The following is a 16,457-nucleotide window of genomic DNA, read 5'->3' as shown; positions in this document are numbered from 1 at the left end:
CGTCTAAACATGCCCAGGGGTGCGCTCTGACTGAGTGTTAAGTCTGGAGTCTCGCGAGAAGATGCGTGAGGCAGAGATTTCGGTCAGATTCCGAGACGGCTGCGGAGGAAGCGATGCCGTGAATTAGCTTGGCCGCCTGGTTGCTATGATACGGTTGTCAGCGCGAGGTGCTAAGCTCCGAAGGAAAGCTGTTAAACGGTCCCCTTCGCCTGGCAGTCAGGTAGGAAGAACCCAGACTAGAACCGACGAGTTGTACCGACCCGTCGCGTGCCCAGCGGAGAGAAACCGGTGTGTTATTGGAAATGGGGCGGGGCTGATATTGGTGCCCCACCCGAAGGGGTGCCCGGTTCTCTCTGCACCCCCACCCCGCCCTCATCATGTATATCTCACTGCCTCTGGGGTGGCTGAAATGGCTTTTTCTCTCCACGACGTCTTTGCCCCTTCCCACCTCGCGTAGGGTGAGACAAGGGCATAGACGACTTCTCAATTTCCCAGCCCGGGGGGGGGGGGGGGGCATGGGACTAAACCTGGACAAGGGGGCTATGCTTATTTGTTTAGATTTATGTATGAATATATTTCTATTTATATTTCTGGAAACCATCCTTCATCAATGGATCCTAGAGTGTTTAAAGCCACATATTAAAATAACAAGTACTCAACAAAAATATTACATTTTAATTATAATATTATGATAGTTTATACACTACCCCACCATCCAAAGGCCCATATGATATACTACCATCCAACAAACTCTTTTTATGGATTTAAATAAATTTATTATAACTAACCAGAGGGTGCACTGAAGGGTAGATAACTAAACAAAGCACCAAACAGAAGAAATACATTCAGGATATGCACTTCTAGGATTCTTCCACACTGAAATCCCAGAATGGGCTTGAGCCCTGTCCCCCATAGTTTACGCCCCTGGAATGAGAGATAGTAGAGTACTGAAGTGACCCAGTATGAACTGTTATCACATAGGACTATCAGTTTGTGGTGGGGATTCAGTTTTGAATGATCCCCCTGCAAGTAGAAAAAGTGATAATAGGCCAGCGCTCTAGCCAGTGGTCTAGTAGTAAAATTTGAAGTGCAGATGCTCATCATGACAGCCCCCACAGCCATGCCCTCCAGGACAGTTGAAACATTCAGGCAGCAGCAGCAGCGTTGATCCATTTGGACAAACAAGATCTAGCAATTTTCATTTTTACCAGAAGCAGCCCTTTTGTAAATCTAATGGATCTTAATTGCCCGTTCCAGATCAAGCTACCACAAAATACTTTGTATTTACTAAATCAGGGAACAATATATTGTTGCTGGGAAAATTCATTTCTTCTAAGCTACCCTGAGGATTGCAGCTAAGCTTGGAGGAAACAGAGAAATCAGGAGAGAAAATAAGTGCCATGCTGGATCAGACCAAGGGTCCATCTAGCCCAGCACTCTGTTCACACTGTGACCAGCCAGCTGTCGACGAGGGACCACCAAAGCAGGACGTGGTGCAACAGCACCCTCCCACCCATGTTCCCTATCAACTGATGCACACAGGCTTACTGCCTCAAATACTGGACAACCATCAGGGCTAGTAGCCATTGATAGTCTTCTGCTCCAGGAATTTATCCAACCCCTTTTTAAAGCCATCCAAATTGGTAGCCTTCACTACATCTTGTGGTAGTGAGTTCCATCATTTAACTCTGTGCTGTGAGAAGAAGAACTTCCTTTTATTTGTCCTGAATCTCCCACCAAAACAGCTTCATGGGATGACCCCGGGTTCTAGTATTTTGAGAGAGGGAGAAAAATGTCTCCCTGTCCACATTCACCACACCATGCTCTGTTATGAGTTTCCTAAGGTGCCCCATTAATAGTGAACTTCCCTTGCTGTTATATATGCCTGTGCTATAGCATAGCATTATGATTATTTATTAGCACAACACATTTCAGTGAGCTGATAGCATAATTGTGCTCTTACATATATAATAGGAGCAGCGTTAAAAACAACAAACCCACACAAGATAAAACTCCACCCTGTGATCCTAGTGATATAGGGCAGGATACAAATGTTTTAAATAAATAAATTTTAAATAAAACAGAATTGAATAAAAAAGTCTGACATAATTATAATTAAAATAATTATCTTGGTGACATATAAATTTCATGTTTTTAGCCACTGGGAGTATCCTTAACAGGCAATAAGATACTTAATTCTAAACACATAGCATAATCCTAAACTTGTTTACGCAGAAGTTAAGTGTCATTGAGTTCTGTGAGTTTTTAGATTGTTGCTTTAATGTCCATATAACCTCAGAATTAGTCAGTATAATTCTTATTTAGTAATCTAAAGGAAATTCCATTGTCTTTCTTACAAAACAAATGGCTTTATCAGCAAGTTAAAAATATCCATTAAATCCAGAAGACATACAGAAGGTTTTAATGTGTAATATGTTTGTTTCTAGAGAGAAGTTTGAAAAAGAAAAAAGAAAACAAAAATGGCAAGTAATCACAAGCCTCTTACAGCACGTCCTTCTTCAAGAGCAGGAATGGGTCAGGGAGCCAGACCGCCTTCATCCTCATTACGGCCTCCCTCCGCAGCTTTACTTGGTGGAGGAGTAAGTTAATATTAACTTGTTCAAAAGTCTGCTCTCTGATGAGTGATATAGATGAATAAAAGAACTTCCACCTTCTGTCGCTGTATGGTCTTTGTTATTTTCTCTTTATTTTGACACTTATTTTACTAGATCTTCTAAGTTTAGAAAGGATTTTTGCAATGCAGATTTCTTTATTATTATTAGTGTATCTGAAGCATTACAAAATAATATAAGCAAAAGATAAGTCCATGTTCCAAGGAGGTTACAGCCTAAGGGAAGCAGCTAAAAACCGATCTGCTCAGCTAGACTTCTGACACTTGATATTGTTGTCGATCTTGTTTCTCATATTGTCTTCTTTCTTATCTTCTCCTTTCAGATTGTAAGCCTACAGGCAGGTTTCTTCTATGTTTCAGGTGCCTAGAAGTTTGACATGCTTATTAATATTACCACTGTTGTTATTATTAATAGCTACCACAATGGCTTCGTTCCTAAGATCTTTTCCACTTGTTGAATAGGGCATCCCCCTTTCCTCCACAGCCCCCAGGAAAACAATTTCTAAGGATTGGGAGACCCTTAGGGAGAACAGAACGGCATATGGTGACAATCACCACTAACCCCACTCAAGTTATTTCTGCTTCCACAAAAGCACTTAAAGATCCAAGACAAGTAAACAGCACATCCTGATCAATTTATATATTCTGTCTAGTCAGGTTTCTGTTATAAATGTTTTTCAAGTTACTCCATTTTGTTACTCTATTTCTCTCATTCAAATAGAGGCAGTTATGGTCATAACTACATTATATATACATATGTGTATAACAGAATCCTAAAGTTTGTTTTTAAGCAGCTGCTGGAAAGAGCAATTTGTAACAGAGGAGCAGTGGGATATTTAAACCCTTCCCCCATTTCAAATACATGTTTGCCACTGCAAAATCTTGCAACCTGAAGCTGTCTTTTACTTTTAAAAAAATGTATGTTGGGTTATATGTAACATATAATTAAACTGTTTATTCATAGATTACAAAACAGAATTGACAAAATGGGATTGTTCTTTGGGATTGTTACATTACTTATTTTTTCCCACTGATTCTGTTTTCTTTGTCAGATCCCTCCAGGCACTTCGAGGCCCGGTACTCGTGGTGGATCCATAGGTACTGGTGTGGTTTTGTCCTCTCAAATTAAAGTTGCAGACCGTCCAGTGACACAGCAAGGGCTGAGTGGAATGAAAACGGGAATGAAAGGTACTTGTAAGATACAAAGGCATACAAGGATTGGTTAACCTAGTGTGATCAGATTTGGTGTTTTGCCTGTGTAAAAAAGGGAGAACAGGAGAATGTACTTTACTGTAGTATGTACAATGAAACAGCCCACCTTGGCTTATTTAAGCCATGATGGGTTGTGGCATGAGCAGGCGGCCAGTTTGAATATTCAAGACAGGAACATGACTTGTCAAGTTGTCCGAACCCAGGGAAGATGGGCTGTGCAATGGTTAAAAAACCTAAAACGAGCTATGAGTTCTGAAAGAATTACTTGCCTTGTCAGTATTCTTGTAAGTTTCATCTGTCAAAGGCCCCAAAGTGCAGTATGAAGTATGCAAGGAAATTGACAAGATGAGACTCAATGTAGGCTAATTTGTGCACTGTTGACAGTAACAGGTCTGGAAAAAGTGACAAGATTGCCCACATAGCAAGGTGAACCTCTGGGTTTTAAGTGTTAAAGTGACATTTCTGGGTGTCCTGCTTCCATTCCACACTTCTCTGAGTCTGCAGCAAGTCCCATTAGCAGTCACTGTGGTAGTAACTGGTCTGAATTGGAGCCATAAAAAGTGGGTAGACCTAGACATCTCTTTTAAGGGCTTGCTGGAAACCCAGTGAAGTGTGGAATGGATGCCAGGCACCCACAAGTGTCAGTTCAACACTTAAAACCCAGAGGATCATCTTGCCAAATGTGTGATGTTACCCATGATGGTTTGTCGTGTTGTACAAACCCACTCAATGTATGTAAAGCACTTTATTAGTACGTTTAGATTTAAAACATCTCATATTACTAAGTAATATATTTTTATTTAAAATGCATTTGTTTATATAATACTCTCTCATTCCCAGTGTCATTTAGAGAGTTTTACATAAAAGCAACATAGTAAATTCTAAAACAGTCACTTTTAAATAGTCATTTTAAAAGCATATTTTAAAACAAAAAAATTACAGAGAAATAAAAGGTTCATTAAAGAGAACTAATATTCACTCCTCTAAAATTTGGAGAATAAACATAGGTTTTTGGTTGTTTTGTATGTATAAGACAGAGCTCTGTATAGAACTTGCTTCCTCCAGAAGTGCTTACCGCATCAAAGGCCAGATCACCCAACACCTTAATACACAGTGCTGAAATTTTCTAATAGCAGATCATGTCCGAACACAGCCTCAACCAAGCAAGCCTTGAATCTAGTCACAGCCTATACTGTTTTGACATCTCGTATTTGATCTTTTAGAGCAGTGGCAGGCAGAGTTCAGGTTTGCAGGATCTACTTAGTTTTGTTTGTTTGTTTGTTTTACTAAAATATCAAGGACCACCAACCGGATTTAGATGGGGAATGAGACAGTTTGACATACAGTATGAAATATAGAACAAGGTGCTCTGAGCATATGCTCAGCCCAAGAAGTTGTAATTGGTACCAAATCCAAGTTCATAAGTCATTTCACACTCAAATCCATTCCTGGTATTCCCCAAGTGTTTTTTCTCCTAATTTAGGAGGGGAAAGCTTTTTAGCTGTTGCTCTAGTTAGGCAATTGGGAATCATAAACCCTGCTGATCTACTGCAAACCATCCAGCGTTCTACCAGTAGATCCCAATCTTCCTTCTGCCCAGTTTTAGAGAATAAGTGTGCCATATTCTTCACAGAGATTCCTTTGAAGAAACATCCTCTTTTTCTGATTATTATATTACCTTGCAGGAATACTACCACTGGGTTCTTTATTAATACAATTGCTTCTCTTCATAGTGTGTTGTCATCTAACAACTTGGTCCTTTTCTCTTCTTTGTTAGGTCCACAGAGGCAAATAATGGATAAATCATATTACCTGGGAGTGCTTAGGTATGTGAAAGACATTTATCAATGTTATGTGCAGTCTCCCTGTGTAGCATGGGACCAGGTGGGGTCAAGAGATTTGTCCTATTCCCATCAAAGTTTTTGTGGCACCAGGCCATTTATTGTAGGGACCTGGAGAGAGAGGGGGGGCAGGTTACAGCACTCCATCACCTCTCTCCTTGATCCCACCTAGTTTGTAGTCTCTGGTGGGGTGAGAGAGATTCCTTAGCTCTTGCTTCACTGGTCTTCCTCCCCTCTTAGACCACCCAGTCCATTTTTCTGGTGCTCAGTGCAGCCACAGAGGATCATCCCAATAGGTCTTACGCTTAGCTCATTGTACTATTACCTTCTTGGCTGTTCTTTTCCAAAATGCATGAAGGATTTCTCTTGCACTTCTTTCCTGTTTGCTGTAGCAGGGACTAACACTCTACCAAGCCTCATTCTGATTTGCCATAGCTTCCCTTTCCACAAGATGCTTGGTGATTTGGCCAGTGCCCAGCTCACCTCCTGGCATGCCTCTGTACTAGGGGCTTCACTGCCTCCTCCTGCCCCACGCACTTTCCTCTTCATAAGTCCGTCAGACTCAGGATCATTATAGAGTGAATAAGACTATATTTCTTCCTTCTTTGCACCTGGTCTTTGGCAGCCAGAGGAGATCTGGTTCAAAGTCCTTAATCCTGTTGGTCTTTTTTAAAAAGCATTTTCACTCTGTAGTTAGAAAAAGAGAAGAAACATCTGTTTTGTATTCAAAAGTAAACATTCCTTAAGGTTCTTCTCAAAGTTGAGAATGAAACCAATGTAGAACTTCCAAAGGAAGTGAGGCAGGTGGCTACCAGGAGGAGGGCCTTCTCTGCTGTGGCACCCTGACTGTGGAATGAGCTCCCTAAGGAGGTTCGCTTGGCACCTACATTATATGCTTTTAGATGCCAGGTGAAGACCTTTTTATTCTCCCAGCATTTGAACAGTCTATAAATAAATTTTAACTTGGTGTTTTAAATTTGTAATTTTGCATTGCTGCTGTTTTTATCTGATTGAGCTTTTATATTGTATTTTATATTATGGTTTTATACTGTTGTTTTATACTTTGAATGTTTTTAATTTTTGTGAACTGCCCAGAGAGCTCCGGCTGTTGGGCGGTATAGAAATGTAATAAATAAATTAATAAACTTGCAGCCTTCAGAAGTGCTCTCCTTAGCTAAGGGTAGGTCAACTATCAAATTAGTACACAATCGTGAAGTTGTCAAATAGTATGTCGTCAAAACACAGCCTATAGCATTTTAATCTTTTTCACAATTCTATAAAGGCTGTTCAAAACTGTCTCTATTAAAAAAAACACTGATCATTTATAGAATTGGATTCAGCAGATGTAGGTTCCAGAAAAAAAATCCATCTCCCGGAGGTGTGCTGCCTAATATAAGCTATCATGTAATACAGAGATAAGGAAGCTGTGGCCTTCCAGATGTTGTTGGACTCGAACTCCCTTGAGCCCTTGCAAGGTTGGCCAACGGTCAGGGATGATGAAAGTTGTAATCCACACATTCCCCCATTACTGGTGTAATATAACCACTAGAAATTTATGATATAAATTAAATTAAGATAGATTATAATGATTAAAGAGTACAACTTAACATGATCACCCATTTATTTTTCTACAGAAGCAAAATAAATGAGCTCACTGCAGAAATTAACAAGCTTCAGAAAGAAATTGACATGTATAATCAGGAGAATTCTGTCTATCTATCCTATGAAAAAAGGTGAGCTACGTTACAAATGTTATCAGAATCTGTAATCCATTTGTCTTTATTAAAATCGGAAGGATCATGCGTACACGTATCTTTTGGACTGGATATGTTAAAACCTAAAATTTTCATTAAGTGCATTTTATTACATAAGTTATGCTGCCTAGCAATTTTTTTCCTGTTCCCTTAGAGCAGAGTCTTTAGCAAGTGAGATCAAAGAGTTTCAAGGACAACTAGCAGACTACAATATGGTATGTTATTGTTTTACAAATTATTTTTATTTTTATTGATTATACATTGAAAAATTGCAATTGAGTAGTTGTTTTTAGAGGTAGTTTTCTATCTGTTGCTTCTCTAATCTAGTTGTAACATATGTCTATTTGAGGATAAAGTTCAAAGCAGTAGTCTCTTTGTCTGGCTATATTCTTATGTGAGCCCAAAACAAACCATTAATTGTGTATCTATGTTGTTTTAGCTGGTGGATAAACTTAACACAAATACAGATATGGAGGAAGTTATGAGTGACTATAATCTGGTAAGTATTAAGACTGATGTTTTATTGTTCAACTGTATTTGAACTGATGGTTTATTGTTGGCCTTGGACTACTACTGCAAAGTTCTCATTTGGTAAGTTACTGCAGGGAGATGTTTGAAATAGCACAGTGTGGTTGGTACTCAAGAAGCATGTAACTGTTTATACTCCTAGCCAAAACAGTTGTGTTGAATGCCTGTTCTGAACCCACATCCTCTGAACTCAGTACAAGGGAATATGGAAAGTCACCACTCTTCCAAGCATTGGACCATAACAGAAAATGAACCACACAGTTTTTTTATTTCAACTCAAATGACAGTGCAAGCAAGAAGTAAAGTATTTTACTACTGAAGCAAATATTTGATACATCCTGATGCATTAGGAAAAGGATAAAGTGTCCTGATCTAGCTAAACCATATGAACATAGAAGGAGACTTCTGTACATATGCCCTTTGGTTCAGTTGCACAAAATAGGATTTCACATGCTTAGCCCTAGCAAATAAGCTGAAATTATACTGATCAGGAAAGGATGGGTTAACCTCCCACCACCACGCCACCCCAGAAAATAGCAGTTGAGATGGTTGCAGTTTATTTGAAAGAACTATATGCTCACAGCCTTGGCTTTTGAACATAGATACAGTTGCATCAGGGCCTGTAACGTCAAATTTGCCCTCTGCCTACTTGGTATTTCACCACCAAGCAAAGTCCTTTTTAAATTTGTCCACCCTTTTTTATCTTTGTGGTTGTTGTTTTTAATTCCAGTGTATGCTTTTATACAGGTCTTTTATATTGCTGAGTTTTAACGTTTTGAACTATCTCTTTGGGAGGAGGCTGAAAGCAATAAATGCAATAATAAATTAATCCTCAGAGTCCACCTCTCAGTCTTCATTCAGAAAGGGAAAGTGTGCGGGTCCTTCTCACCCTTCGGCAGGGTTAAGAAGCCCACCTTATCACTACAACTTTTCTGCAGCAGTTTCTAACTCACTCTGATGCCTACACTAGGTATCACTCTGATACCTAGCCCCTCATTTCAACTGCTTCTTCTGTACATCTTTCTCCCCACTTCCACCGTCTTTCCGCTTTTTCCAGAATTTCTCAACTTCTTCCCCCTTTTTGCATGCATAGCAAGAAGGGGCAGTTACCTCACAACCCCCTCAAAAAGTTTCTTGAGACCTCCCCCTTCTGCACTGCTCTGTCTATCCTCCATTAAGGTGGCCAACGCTGCTGCTACTGCTGCTTTAAATGCTAGTGGAAGGGGCATGGGAGCATCGGATGCACAGCCACCACCAGCCTGGGTCATCTTGGCCCCAAGACGCTTTCGATCCATGAAGTGGAGGCAGACATCCACTATGCCCAAACCTTCACAATGTTTTGGTTTCAATGTTTGTTTGATTGTAATTGTAACTTTTTGTATGCCATCCTGAGAACCATCCTGAGAAGGGCATGGTATAAATCAGATAAATTAATGTTTGTGGGTATCTGTTACTTCATAGAGCAAAGCAGTGCCATTACCTTTATGCACAATCCAGCTATTATGCATGTGGGCTGCTAACGGCACATTTTAAATTGCCTTAAGTTCTTATATATGTTTAGCTTCTCATTTATAGCCTGACCTATGTATAAACTGTAGTAGCAAATATAGTAGAATAAAAGAAGCAACTATAGAAATAGCAAGTGTTTTCTCATACTTGCTATAGAAATAACACAGCTATTTTGGCTGTGAAATTACTGACGACTTTGTCTTTTTAATAGTTGAAAACTCAAAATGATCGTGAAGCTCAGGGCATAGACATCATTTTTACAGAAAGACAAGGGTAAGTACATGAATTAAAAAATTCAAAATGGAGAAGTCAGACTCATAGAACATTCCCTTTTATGTCTCAGCACTTAGTGCAGTTTCTTGGCACATGTCCAGTGTTTGTCCTCAAACACATAAGGCAGATGTCCCCACTTTCACACATTAGATGTTTACCACAACTAACCAGTGTAAGTTGCAACAACAATTGTCACAAAGTTGGTTAAGCAGCTCTTATTTCAATTCCATCAGGCTTTTTATTAATAAGAGTATTCTACCTTAATCCTAAACAGTCTTTCTTGGAAATGAGTCACATTGGTTACCTGCATTCAAATTAAATGTGCATGTGATTGAAGTCTTAATACATCAGATGTGGTCTGGCAATTAGCCATTCAATACACATCTCTCATGGCAAATGTTTTGGATGAACTCATTTTGTCCAATATGAGTTTAATGCTTAAAAATCATAGCTTTATGTCACAACCACATGGCCGCTATCTTTGCAACTAATTCAAGATTGAAGTGCAATCCAAAAACATGTGAACAGTTAATGGAAAAGTTAATGCCCTTTCTTCCAGGACATGCCCACAATGAAAACAAAAAACCTGTCATGCCTTCTTCAGTGTTCATTTCCTTAATTGCAGGGATACATATTTTTTTTATTATTATTATTAGGTCCCACCAAAGTGTAAACAATTATGGAACATTTTACATTACTTTGTATTTGTAATAGTTTGTGTCATGCAACAAAAACAAAACCTACTTCTTAGTGAGAATTATTTTTAAAATGTTAAAATATTTCTCTTATGTTCAGATATGGAAGATTTTATTTATTTATTTGCTGGCTGTCACATTTTAAACTCCTAGGGCAGATCTCTCTAATGACTCGTATAACTTGTGTTATTTAGGACATTGATCACTAGGTTTTTAAATATCCAGAAACAAGTTTCTCTTTCTTTTACTCCAAGAAAATGCATTGATTTTCACATGAAAAGAATGATCCTCCATCATGATAACAAATGAGTAGTGTTCCTTAATATGTTAAGATTGAATCATATGTACTTTGATTTATCACAAACAGCAACATTTCTTTATAGCCCGATAGTATATAGAGCTACAAATACCACAGTGCTGTACTGCTATTTCAGGACAGGGCAGAGAAGTTCAGTCTGCAATATTTGTAGTAAATTTTCAGGGATCAATATACTTGTCTTCAATAAATCCATCATCTTCTGGAACAAATGTGTGAAATTGTTCAAAAACTACTACAGACTCGTCTTCATTGGAAGCTGGTGTTTGTGGGAATGTGCACATATGAGGTGTGAAAGTTTCTTCAAACATCTCAGGTTCATCTTCTTCCAGACGCCTATGATTATAGCTCCTAAAATAACGATACCAGACTGGGAATTTGATGGCCATTACGATAAGTAAGGTAGTGCCAACAAGAATTACTAGTACACCCATCAGAAAGGTCCAGCTTTTGCCAAAGTGGTGAACACCTGCATGTTAAAATAAATAAAACGTCTTTGTAGTACTGTTCAGTATAAACATACTGTAAAACTCCTTATCTCAATTTTCCTCACAGATCTTCTGTAAAGTGGGTGGGCTTTAAGAGGGCATCCAACAATGCCTCTCCTCCCATAGCAAATAGTGTTTTAGGGAATTTGCCTATTAACATTTTAAAAGCAGAATTCAAATTTAATGCTGTGAAATTTTAAAACAGTATTGATATTTGGTTGAACATATTTCAGCAGTTGCTATATTTAATAAAAAGCCCTGAAGGAGTCTGTTGTGGGAATAATAAATGTGTACATTCAACTGGTATAGTTGAATGTACAAAATGCTGGCTGCCTCCTTGGATCTCAGACATCTACTTCAATCCAGATCTAGTTTGTATGTGATTAGTGGCCCCAGCTTGGGATACCCATCTTCATCAACCAATGATTCATCAGGTTCAATGAATGAATGAATACCATGCACGAATATCATGAGGAGGTTCTTTCTTGTTGAATCAGATCAATTTGAAGTTGCAGGACAAACAGAAGTTTAACAATACAATTTAAAACTTTTGAGCTACCAGTAACTCAGGATTGTCTGGGTTCATCTGAAGTTTGCCAGTATGGATATAAAGCTGTCTAATATCTTTTAGTTCAGCATTCCCAATGATTATCTACTCTAGAAAAGACTGTTTCGTAGATTTATACAGTGTACACAAAAATATTTCAATGTAGTACATAATTTAAAATGCAAAAATGATGGTTGTAATATATCTCAAGTTATGATATTTTTACGTTTAAATGGAGATATATATATAGATATAGATATATATTCTAATTTGTGATATATATATATAGATATAGATATAGATATAGATATTCTAATTTGGTTGGAATAGGATAGAACGTGGAGTCATTAAGCTAAGCCAAGAGTTTCTTTCTTGACAATTTTTGCTTAAAGTATACAAGATTGTTCAAGTTATTTTTTCAGAGAGATTTGGAAAAGGTTAATGTTCTTATTTTATAATATATTGTGAGATCACTTTTAGAAATTTTTAAAATAAAGGATGGACAGATATGTTTGTAGATAGTCTGTGTTAACTCAGACTGAAATATACCTGAATTTAATGATCTTCCATTTGTATTATTCTTTGCAGATATTAGAGTATCATTGTTAGGACTTGTAAAAATGGAAGATATGGTGGTCATTCCAGTCAGCCCTCCATTCTGACAATTTGGCAGAATTGTTGTCTTGATAGGATTGTTTTTCAGATTATTTGGAGATGTACACACAGTATTGTTTTCATTTTCTGTAAATATAAGCAATTAATAAAAACAGTATTAAATATTATTAGGGTGCAGTTTATTAATATTTAGACAGAAAAAAGTCCTACAACTCCCAAGAACTCCCCAACTAGCATAACTGGTTAGGGATGCTAGCAGTTATAAGACTTTTTTCTCTCATTTTTTCTCTCATTCAATCATACATTGATTGAAGCCTTAAAAGTGTTTGGCTAGTACTGTTACAAAATTGTAACTTCATTCGTGCAAAAATACTATTGTTTAAAAGTTCAATGAGACCGATGATATTATGATATAATTGCCGGAGACAAAAAAGATAATTGTTGCTTTACATAATTCATTTAAATGAATTTGTATTTAAAATTGCTTCTTATTTAGCAAAAAAGAGTAAAAAAAATCCCTTTAGGTTGATTATAATTGCATAGGTCATGGCAATCTAGCGATAAGGGCAGGTTGAAGGTTCATTTCTTTGCTTCCACCCATCCACAAATCTAAATTCTTCTTGAAGTCTTCAAGAATGGTCACCATCTGTTGTTAAATTTTACTCCGAGAAATTCATCTTGTGCTTTCACTATCAGTTTCCAGATATCTGAAGAATGCCTTACAACAGCCTTCTTCAACCCAGAGCTCTCCAAATGAGTTGAACTGCAATTCCCATAATTCCCAGTCAGCATGATTTGTGGTCAGGAAAGTTGCAGGCCAAGATATCTGGGGGAGCATCAGGTTGGGGAAGGGTGCCTTACACAGTTAAATACCATTCTCTTGGAGCCTGGTTTGGTAAATAGTTAATTCAAAACAGGATTGTCAACTTCTTCTTTAAGGTTGTCAGCTTTTTAAGATTGTGATTTCTTGTCAGTATGGAAGTGTTCCATCAAATATTCAACTAGAAGGTACTACTATAGAAAACCAATACTCTGTCCAAAAGATTATACATTCCATGAAAATATTCCTTGTCAGAACTTATATGAACATTGTTCTAATTCAGTATCACATGTAATATTAACAGGCATGTGTTGCTGAGCTATTCATCCATTTAGTATGAATCTTGAGTTGTAATCCTGTACATATCTGGGAGTAAATCCCATTAAATTCAGAGGGGCTTATAAGATTGTAATAAGATTGCACTATTATTTCTCTGAAACCACATTATTCACACCATCCTAGGCATTGTGCAAACCCCTCTTGTTCTTTTAAGAAATCAATTGGATAAATAGGCATCTCTTAAATTTATTGTTTTCAAATATAATTTTAATATATGAAGGCTATGCTTCATTCTTACTACGCTGGTCTGCATATGACACTAAACTCATGATTTTGCACTGCATACATGTGCTGGAATAAGACTGAGCAAAGTTTCAGGCTCATGAGCCCTCTTCTCCTGTGATGCCAGGAAGAAGAATCCTGGCATATGGTTACGTATGAACCAGAGATCATGGTTTAAAACAAATGCTGGTTAGTTATACAAGCCAGTTTCATAACCCATAATTGAAGTTGGCTTGTTTAGAAACCATGGCTTAACTTTGTGTATGAACCAGTCCACGATATCTTTGTAATGCATTGTTTGTTTGTTTACTGATTACTCCTAAGATATTTGCCTCTCAATCTAAAGGAAAGTATTGTTTCAGAAAATAGAAGATATGAGGATAGCTACTGCTAGAAGCCAATGAAATATACTCAGTACTATATGATGAAAATCATATACATAAAAACATCAAGACACAAGTAATTTTGTGATACTTACCCATTGTTACATTAGTATTGTCCAGCCAACTCTGTAAACTATAGAGGCCACACGAACAATTCCATGGATTTCCACTTAATATAATTCTGCTTAAATTAAGTGATACTTTAATATCAAAATTTCCTAAGTGGTTATTTTGTAGTGTCAAGACCTTCAAGCTCTTTAGCAATATGAATGCATTAGAATCTAATTGTGTGATTCTGTTATTCTGTAGATGCAAAGTCATGAGCTTACTTAAACCAGCAAATGCTGCTTGTTCAACTGCTGTGATAGAATTATTACTGACATCTAGAATTGCTAGTTTTGAAAGACGCTGAAAGCTGTAATTACGTAGAACAGCAATGCTATTGTTGTTCAGATATAGCTCTCTGATATTAATGTAGTTGCGAAGAATCTGTGTATCATTCTTATTTAAAGCAATGTTGTTATAACTGAGGCATAGCACAGAAACATTTATGTTTAGATTGAGAGGAACTAAAGAGTAATTTTTTGCTGTTTCGTTACACACAACCTGTTAATGAAAAGAGAAAAAAAAACTATTATGAAAATAGATTAGAAGATATTGTGTAGTGGGGAAGATAATCAGGATAAAATAGTGGACATGCTAAACATCAAGCACCTGTAATGAAATACTGCCATGAAAATATTTACTAAAAATATTTGTAATACTGTTTTTTGTAAAAGTTTCTACCCTACTCTTTTTCAAAAAGAAACCAGACCAGCTGATAAAATAAAATACAAAATGAAATCACATTGCAACAATTAACTTGTACTGCAATATAGAAATAAAAATAACAGCTTAATAATCATATAATTAGAACAAAGCAACAACTGATCGCACTTTATGGTTCTTCCTTTTAGAAGCATCCTTATGATCCATGTGTGAAAGAAGTTGACCATAAAGAGGTAGTTCAGGTTGCAGGAAAATAATATTGTTACTTTTTTGTTGAAATCTCAAAACTCAAATGTCAAATAGGTTAAATTCCTTTCTATTGTGGAGTATTAAGCTTAAAAATTCAAAGTCCCCCAAATCACTTAGGCTTTTCTAGGCTTTATGTTGATAGAGGTTTCAAAAGTAACCACAGATTGCAGTCTACATACACTTACAAATAATCCACATTGAATACAATAAAACTTCTTAGGATATTTATTTATTTATTTATTACATTTCTATACCGCCCAATAGCCGGAGCTCTCTGGGCGGTTCACAAAAATTAATATATATATATATGATATATATATATATATATATATATATATATATATGGGGATGTATCCAACGGGCATCGCTGGCAGAATTCCGGGTGTGGGTGCTGGCTGCAGGCAGGATAAGGGAAAGGGAAACTACCATTGCACAAGCAGAAGTTTTCTCACGTTACTTTGGATATAGCCCATGAATAGGATTGAGCTGTTAACAACTTTCTAGGAAAAGTAGCCAAAGAGAAATAGTTGGTTTTGGTTATAAAACTTACAGTTTGAGAAGTATTGCGTTCAGTCACAGCTGGGTGTAGAAAGAGGGCTGCAAACAATATCAGGAGCCAAACAAGCTTCATGTTCAAAATCTGTCAATTTACAATATTAGATATAAGTTGTCACTCTGATATTAGGATGAATTGATGTTCAGTCTGATGATACGAACTTTAAAGCTCCCCCCCCTATAATTCTCTCTGTGGCAAATCGTGAATATTAGGGGTGTCCGAGATTGATTCCAAAGCCAAATGAATCCATACAATATGAAAATATATTGTTTGTGTTGCAAGGGGCTTCTCTAAATGAGGTATTTATAGCACACTAGTGACTAACCACTTACGGAAGTTTCCAGGTGGATTACATGACGCTGTAAAAAAAACCAGGACGTCTCCTGTGGTTAAACCCACCCCCCATTCCGTTTTTTAAAAAATCAGAGTTAAGCTGGAATAAACCTAAGGGTGTGAAATTAGCAGTGTGTAAAGTTGACATTACACTATGAACTTGGTGAGGAAGGACTTTCCTTGCTATCGGAGCGAGAAGATGGTAAAATGCCCTTCTTCAACAAAGGGAGGCAGATCCAACTTACTCCCAAGTAAGGGAGACCCTTCATTATGCTAGATTAGAGTTGTACTTGTGATTCTTTTAATTTTTTCTTCTTTCTGTTGGTTTGTGCTAGTAGTTCCCCATGTGTCTGCTTAGGCGTAACTCCCATTGTGTT

At 37.3% G+C, this 16,457-nt stretch overlaps 2 protein-coding genes across 3 annotated transcripts in view; one reads left to right on the top strand and one right to left on the bottom strand.

Moving 5' to 3' along the window:
* Positions 1–93: 93 nt before the first annotated feature.
* Positions 94–16,457, top strand: part of IFT74 (intraflagellar transport 74) — a 55,626-nt gene continuing 39,262 nt past the window's right edge. The window contains exons 1-8 of one of the 2 annotated variants that reach the window (XM_063129206.1): positions 94–220; positions 2,448–2,600; positions 3,685–3,820; positions 5,622–5,670; positions 7,320–7,418; positions 7,594–7,654; positions 7,879–7,938; positions 9,688–9,749. In XM_063129206.1, the coding sequence (XP_062985276.1) occupies positions 2,481–2,600; positions 3,685–3,820; positions 5,622–5,670; positions 7,320–7,418; positions 7,594–7,654; positions 7,879–7,938; positions 9,688–9,749 (587 nt within the window). In that variant the 5' untranslated portion in view covers positions 94–220; positions 2,448–2,480. Of the gene's footprint in view, positions 221–2,447; positions 2,601–3,684; positions 3,821–5,621; positions 5,671–7,319; positions 7,419–7,593; positions 7,655–7,878; positions 7,939–9,687; positions 9,750–16,457 lie in introns of those variants that run through there. The other variant, XM_063129207.1, reaches the window with a different exon arrangement.
* LRRC19 (leucine rich repeat containing 19) lies at positions 10,922–15,822 on the bottom strand. Its single transcript, XM_063128400.1, has 4 exons — positions 15,742–15,822; positions 14,270–14,780; positions 12,345–12,536; positions 10,922–11,229 (listed from the first exon to the last, which is right to left on the bottom strand). The coding sequence occupies exons 1-4, from the start codon at positions 15,820–15,822 to the stop codon at positions 10,922–10,924; spliced, it is 1,092 nt and encodes a 363-aa protein (XP_062984470.1).

This window comes from Elgaria multicarinata, chromosome 6 (genome assembly GCF_023053635.1).
Source record: "Elgaria multicarinata webbii isolate HBS135686 ecotype San Diego chromosome 6, rElgMul1.1.pri, whole genome shotgun sequence".
In the NCBI taxonomy this organism is placed as follows: domain Eukaryota; kingdom Metazoa; phylum Chordata; class Lepidosauria; order Squamata; family Anguidae; genus Elgaria; species Elgaria multicarinata.
The sequence above is the reverse complement of the archived record's forward strand: the minus strand, read 5'-3'. Positions and strand labels throughout refer to the sequence as shown.

Excerpts from the sequence above, each read along its gene's own strand:
- LRRC19 (XM_063128400.1), bottom strand. The coding sequence starts at position 15,822 with ATGAAGCTTGTTTGGCTCCTGATATTGTTTGCAGCCCTCTTTCTACAC. Across the intron at positions 14,781-15,741 it reads AACGCAATACTTCTCAAACT|GTTGTGTGTAACGAAACAGC; the intron begins GTAAGTTTTATA and ends TTTCATTAACAG. Across the intron at positions 11,230-12,344 it reads TGGAAGATCATTAAATTCAG|GTGTTCACCACTTTGGCAAA; the intron begins GTATATTTCAGT and ends TTTAACATGCAG.